This window comes from Achroia grisella, unplaced genomic scaffold (genome assembly GCF_030625045.1).
Source record: "Achroia grisella isolate CSIRO2021 unplaced genomic scaffold, CSIRO_AGI_Agris_v1 utg676, whole genome shotgun sequence".
Lineage (NCBI taxonomy): Eukaryota > Metazoa > Arthropoda > Insecta > Lepidoptera > Pyralidae > Achroia > Achroia grisella.
The window spans coordinates 1,095,438-1,102,093 of record NW_026712992.1 but is presented as its reverse complement, the minus strand read 5'-3'; the positions used below and the strand labels follow the sequence as shown (position 1 = coordinate 1,102,093).

General features: G+C 33.8%; 1 protein-coding gene across 3 annotated transcripts in view; it reads left to right on the top strand.

Moving 5' to 3' along the window:
- Window positions 1–2,470: 2,470 nt before the first annotated feature.
- LOC131850025 (transducin-like enhancer protein 4) overlaps window positions 2,471–6,656 on the top strand; it is a 72,914-nt gene continuing 68,728 nt past the window's right edge. For 2 of the 3 annotated variants that reach the window (XM_059200174.1, XM_059200172.1), the window contains exon 1: window positions 2,472–2,735. In XM_059200174.1, coding sequence (XP_059056157.1) covers window positions 2,667–2,735 — 69 coding nt within the window. In that variant the 5' untranslated portion in view covers window positions 2,472–2,666. Of the gene's footprint in view, window positions 2,736–6,656 lie in introns of all 3 variants that reach the window. The other variant, XM_059200173.1, reaches the window with a different exon arrangement.

The window sequence follows — 6,656 nt, the reverse complement described above, 5'->3', positions numbered from 1 at the left end:
ATTAAAAAGTCAAAATTTTATTTAAATCGGTTCAGTAGTTTTGGTGTGAAATCGCGACAGACAGACAGAGTTATTTTCTCATTTATAATATTAGTAAGAATAAGGATTTACAGTTCAGGTATTTTTCGTTTTTTGTGATAATTAAGTATTGGAAGATAATTTTCCTGTCGATTTATCATGTCTATTATTGTTAGACAAATATGTTTTTATACTACATATGTGCAAAAGTAAATAAGTCACATGCGAACTATGTGGCTACCTTTATAAATAGGCAAGTAAAGTCAATAACAAAATTAGTAGGTAGTAGGTACCAAATATAGTTAAGTTGCGTACATTGTAAAGAAAGATTAGATAATCAGATAACTACTTTACTTTTTTTGTATTGTTTCAGGTATTTTCTAATAAATATTTTTGTCTATGATAAGGATGTATGATACTGGTCAACTTGTTAATAAATATCTTCATTTCTTAAGCATCTATTCAATTAATGTATTCTTTGAATTTAAACAATAAACAATAAGGTAAGTTGTTCATAGGTATATACGAATAATTGGCTTCGGCATCTTCTGTTTCGGCATTTATTTTAGAACTGTGAGTAGATTATTATTCATAAGTTGAAGTTTTTGTAGTTGAAGGTATAATTGAAAAGAATGTAAATGTGACAGATTTGAAATATATAACGAAAAAAAATATAAATATTACAAATATGAAAAAATAGTAAGGTGAAGTTGATGGCAATCGACTCCAACCATAGATAGTGTTGACCTGAAAATTGTTGTAGGAGTCAATGGAGGCTGGTGATTCAGGATTGTATTATATAATAGACGACGAAGATGCCTATCATCAGCTGTGGAATGTAAATGGATGTAATGATTAAAGGTTACGTATTATAAATTGATATAAACGCTTCCATTCAATTTTATTTATGTAATTACAACTCGATCACGCAATAATCTGCATGTAGGTAACACAGTGTCACCTCAACACGAATAAATTAATTTATTATTAAAAATTAAATTCGTCGTGCTTCACAGTGGATTGGTATTTTTATTTTACATCAACAAACGCCTATTACTGTGGTAATCTTTGAAAAAACAGAACCCAATTTTCCCTTTCTTATTTTTTGCTATATTTGGTTCAGTACCTGTTTATAAATCGGATAGACATGCCCCATCTCAGCGGATAAAAGCCAATGAAATAGGACGCATAAAAGGTTCGTGGCCGTGGATCATGATCCGAGGATATATGGGTTCCTAGTACCTCTTATCTACAAATGAAAGTGAAAAATTATGCGTGTATATAATTTTTTTTAATAATAAACAAGTTGATGCCTTATTGATGGCAAATGGTACCCGTGGCCTATATACGTGAACTGTATTGTAGACATGTTATTATATCTCCAATACTTATTACGTTGCCTGTCGGAGGAGAATAAGATATCATGCTTCTTATTCTGGAATGTCACTGCTGTATCTCACCCTTCAACCGAAACTGCTTACAAAGTAATCTAAAATAGGTGAGAAGATAACTTATTACGTAGTTTAGGTACCTCTGTAAAACTGTCTGTCTAGTGTATAGTCTAGTGTGTGTGTACGAACTTAATACAATTATCGCAGTACAAGTTAGTAAATAGATTGTACACGGACGCGAGAAGCCATTTAGGTTCGTGAACTTGCCCGATCAGAAGCCGACGAACAGGTCATATGATATACTCACCTACTTATCTGTATGATCTCTTTATGAGCCTTATAAGTTATGACAATCTTGAAATTGAAAATTGACATGAGCCGATTTTGTTTATTATTGACAAATGAAATTACTTAATTTTATATTAGGTATAATTAGGACTTAGTTTAATATTAGGTACTTATTACAGTGCTTAATAAGTATTATCAGATATATATACCTATAGGTACTACAATAACATAAGTTTAAGGAGATTACAAATTATTTATTTATTATTATTTGATTTGTTAACACATTTTAAATATATTAAAAACAAAACTAAATAATTAATAGTGTTGTTTTGGTTGTATTTGCGTGATGTTATGGTATAATACAAATTTACATTTTATGTCTGTAGAAATACAATAAAATTGTCCTTATAAAACTAAACCACATGTCCAATATTATGAAATAAATAAATGCATTTACCAAATAATAAAAGGAGGATTACGGAAGTTGTGCATCATCAATGCGAGGAAATTAGAATGATGTTGTCGGTTCCTACAGATGCCCCAACCGACCGAAATCGCACAACTCGTGACACCGACACCCCATTCCCTCCCCTAAGAAAATCCCCAAATAATACGTATCTATTAGAGCGTATATCTCCGATTCGTCTAAAGTATTCCTCAAACATGAAGATAGTCGACGAAAAATTCGAGTGGAGAAAATATGTATGGTGGTAGGCAACGGTATGCGAGCGAGGGGTCGGATACGAGTAGATGGGGTGTGGGGAGCGCGCTCTCCCCACCGCCGCGCGCGTCAGTTCGCCTCTAGCATTCAAACACGTCGGGTGTATGTCATATCTTTTGTAAATCGCGAGTGACTGACGGTGCGGAGTCGTGTATTACACTAGTGTTGTTGTTGTGTTAAGTGGAGTGTGTGCTGTGTCCTGTTTCATTAAGTGTTGCTGACCATGAGCGCGTGTGTTTGACGTGGGAATGTATCCAAGCGCGGGCGCTATGAACGCCGCCGCCGCCGCCGCTGCTGTGGCGGCCGCTAGGCATCCGGTGAGCACATGCACCATTTATCTATATATCCATACATATAATATAAATTTAAATAATTGCTGTCTGTACATATTTAACGGACTTTAACAACGCAACAGGACCCAAAACAATTATTGTTACAATTTTGTCTACTTGTAAAGCTCTAATCTCGGAAACAGCATAACGAAGTTGCTAATTTCATTAATATATTGTGGCAAACTTCACTTAAAAAGTTGTAAAGAAAATACATTTACACTACACAATTGTTACACCAGAAGTGAGAAATTTGACACTAATTCTTTAATTGTCACAATTGACATTGAAACAACAACTATTTAGGTTAGCTTGAATGAAATCGTTGAATATCTATGACAATGAATTACCATAAATTAACGTCTGTCTTAGAATCAGACAAAGAAAGTGTCGGCATTAATGTTTAAATGGTGTGGTAATACTATTACTTTGAAAGCCATAATATTTTATATAACTGTTGTGTTGCATGGTATTTTTTTTATGAACGTTAAGCGTCGTCCTGATTTCGTCTCCCGCGGTGGGGGGCGCCGGGTGCGGCGAAACCTGGACAATTGTCGCATAGTTACTCATAAAATTCTCCAAGACCAATCTCTTACGCATTACTACACTAAGCCATTACAATACTTTAGTATAAACTTTCAGTAGAAAGGGAATATTCAGTACGCATACAAAACTGACCATGTGTCACCTTTCCTACGAAGTTATAATGTGTTTGTTGCAAATTCAACATTGCTGTGCCGTTTAAAGAGTGTATTTTTATTTAATGTTATCTGTAAAGGGAGTACAACCGCAAACCGCAGCGCATCTGTCATTGCGTTACGGCAGTTCGCCACTGAGAGTACTAACCACTTACTTTTATATAATTACTAGTTTTTAACCGCGGCTTCGGTCGCGTTAATGTTGAATTTGTCAGCCTCTATATTATCTTTACAACCGCATTTCATCCTATTTTAAGAATAGTTTGAAAAACTTTAATAGATTTTAATTTAGTTTAGAGTTTAATTTAGAGCATTATCTGTATTGCTCTTAAATTCATCTCCGCTCTTTTTTAGCTTCTAATAATACTTAATGTCTATTTCTACAACAAAATTAATCGATTCAGCAACAAACCAACAACAAGATAAAAAACTCACTTTTGCTTTTATAGTATTAGTACTATCCTATACATACCTTCCATGTTTTCTATCAAGTTTTATTTAAGTACAACTGATATACAGTCAACCCTCCTATAACGCGGTGAGTGCGTACCGCGTTGTATGGAAACCGCGCTATAAGAAACTCGGATTTAACCATACAAACCAGGCTAATTCGTAGCGCGTTCTATGGAAACCGTCTACCGCGTTGTATGGAAACCGCGCTATAAGAGACTCGGAATAAGTACAAATCACATCATTCGTACCGCGTTATATGGAGACCAATAAATACAAAAGACAAGATAAATTATAAATTATTTTTATTGAATTGAAGAGTATGAACTCTTCAATTCAATAAAAATAAGGAAATGATGAAAAAAATGAAACAAAAACTAAACTAAAAAACTGTTTTCCAACAAAAACAAAAGAAAGACTTTTGTAAAATGATGTAATCTTTCAACACTCATCCTCACTGTCAGATATGAGTCGCCTAACTCGCCTTCTTTTAATGGGCAAAATATCTTCCTCACTTGGTTGATCTTCACATTGGTTTTAAGCGGCTAAGACATAAGCAGAACGTAGTTTTTCTATAGGTCACGCGACAATGTAGTCAAAAGATCACATATATATCTTTCATGTTACAGTTTCGTTAGACACACACAAGCATGGCACGCTGTCGATGCGAAACTATTTAGTTAATAGAAGTGGAAGATAGCGCATGAGGAGAACCACCCACCCGTGAACCACGCTGATATAAACATATCCAGTTAAAACCATTCATTGGGTGCACGGAAAGAACTGATGGGACGTTGCTGAACGGAAACCGCGCTGTAAGAGTACCGCGTTATAGGAGGGCTGTCGCAATTTCAGCTCCGCGTTATATGGAAACCGCGTTCTGAGAGTACCGCGTTATAGGAGGGTTGACTGTACTCTTATAATCATACGGATGTCACAAACATTTATAAAATTATAACATTTTTGAAAGTATTTACGTAGCTAATTCGTATTTACTTAGGCATTTTATATCTAATTAATTAGTAGATCTGATAACGGTTAATGATAATTATTATAGTACCTACTTACTATAAATGATCACTTAATCACATAGCTAAGCTCTAATAGCAACGTCTAGCGTTCTCTAATATGATAAAAAAATGTGAATATTATAGGTATATAATAATAATATTAGTTTTGTAAAGCTGTGATAGTAATATCATATTTTAATAACCATATTACCACGGTACTCAGTCGGCGTAGCGGCGTCATTGAAATGTAATTAGTAGGTACCTACTAATTTGAATTAATAAGTATCACACTAAAATAACAATGTTTTGTTATCTACACCATCGATGGTACTAGTTGTTAACATATACACATAAATTCATAATTTATTTAATACTACTATAGCTGTGCTCACGGTTTTACCCGTGTGAAATTTATAGCGTATATGTTATTCTGACGTATAATCTATATTACTGTAAGTTTCATCAAAGTTCGTTCAGTAGTTTTTGCGTGAAAGAGTAACAAACATCCTTACAAACTTTCGCGTTTATTAAGATTTCTTTCTGTTAGTTTTTTTATGTGGACGATAATGGAAGTTTAATCTCGTCTGAGGAAATGGTACAGTCGCAAGGCTGCAGAGAAGGTTGTGAAAATAATCAGGTGACTTGGTACACCTTGGCAATCCGCTAGATGTTGATTTCAGGAGCAATTATTAGCATTGGAATTTGAACTATATGTACAAGTTAATAAGATAATAATGTAGATATATATAAAAAATAAAAAAAAAATATATATAAAGTTAATAATGTAGAGCTACGTATAGAAAATAATAAAAAGTTTTTTTTAAATTTTACTCTATACTTAGTATAAAAATATCAAGTAAGTATGTAAATTTTGTTTTTGTCTGTCAAAGTTATTTATTAGACTATAATGTTCTGTACATAAACATATTATGGAATTTTTAATAATAATTAATACAATGGGAACTATAAAAGTATATGGCCAGTACGTCAGCAACAAATATTAAAAACATTTTGTAATTCCTATATAGATTACAAGACAATTAAATCATAAATGGCGTACATCTATTTATTAACTTATTACCCCTTGCCGTTTTACCATCAGTCACGCGATTACCATAAAGTACCATTACCTTACGTAAGTACAAAAGGTATTCCTTGTTCCGAATCATAATGAGCGGTGTTGTACACAATAGTCACGATAATTGTCGACGTATTCCCACGCACACACACGTGTGTATACGTGAGTAACATTTTATTGTTGACTTTCTTAACCACTGCAAAGTGAACTCCCCTCTTTATATTTTCTTTTGAGCGGCAAAAGGTGGAATTACAATTTAGGGCTCTCTCACAGTAAACGATGAATTTGCAGGAAGTCGCATTACACACGTTCTTTGATGGATGCTTATTTTATTTCTCGGTGTACGTTTTGCAGTTTTATTTTATTATTTATTACTATATACCGGAATTACAGATTGCCTAAATTGTACTATTTACACGTACTTGTACTCATACTGTTGACAAATTTGATTTAGAACGAACAGCGTTATTTTCCAAAACACCATTAGGTAAGTACATTTCAAGTAATGGCTCTCGACAAATAATTACTTAAAACGAAATACCATAGTCGGCTATTCTAAAACGTTTGAACCAGAAACAGGAAGAATGTGACGATGGCGAGCATCTCACAATAATTTGTTCGTAGCGGTATCACCACCATTCAAATATTGACCGAGTAGGACGCGACACGGATT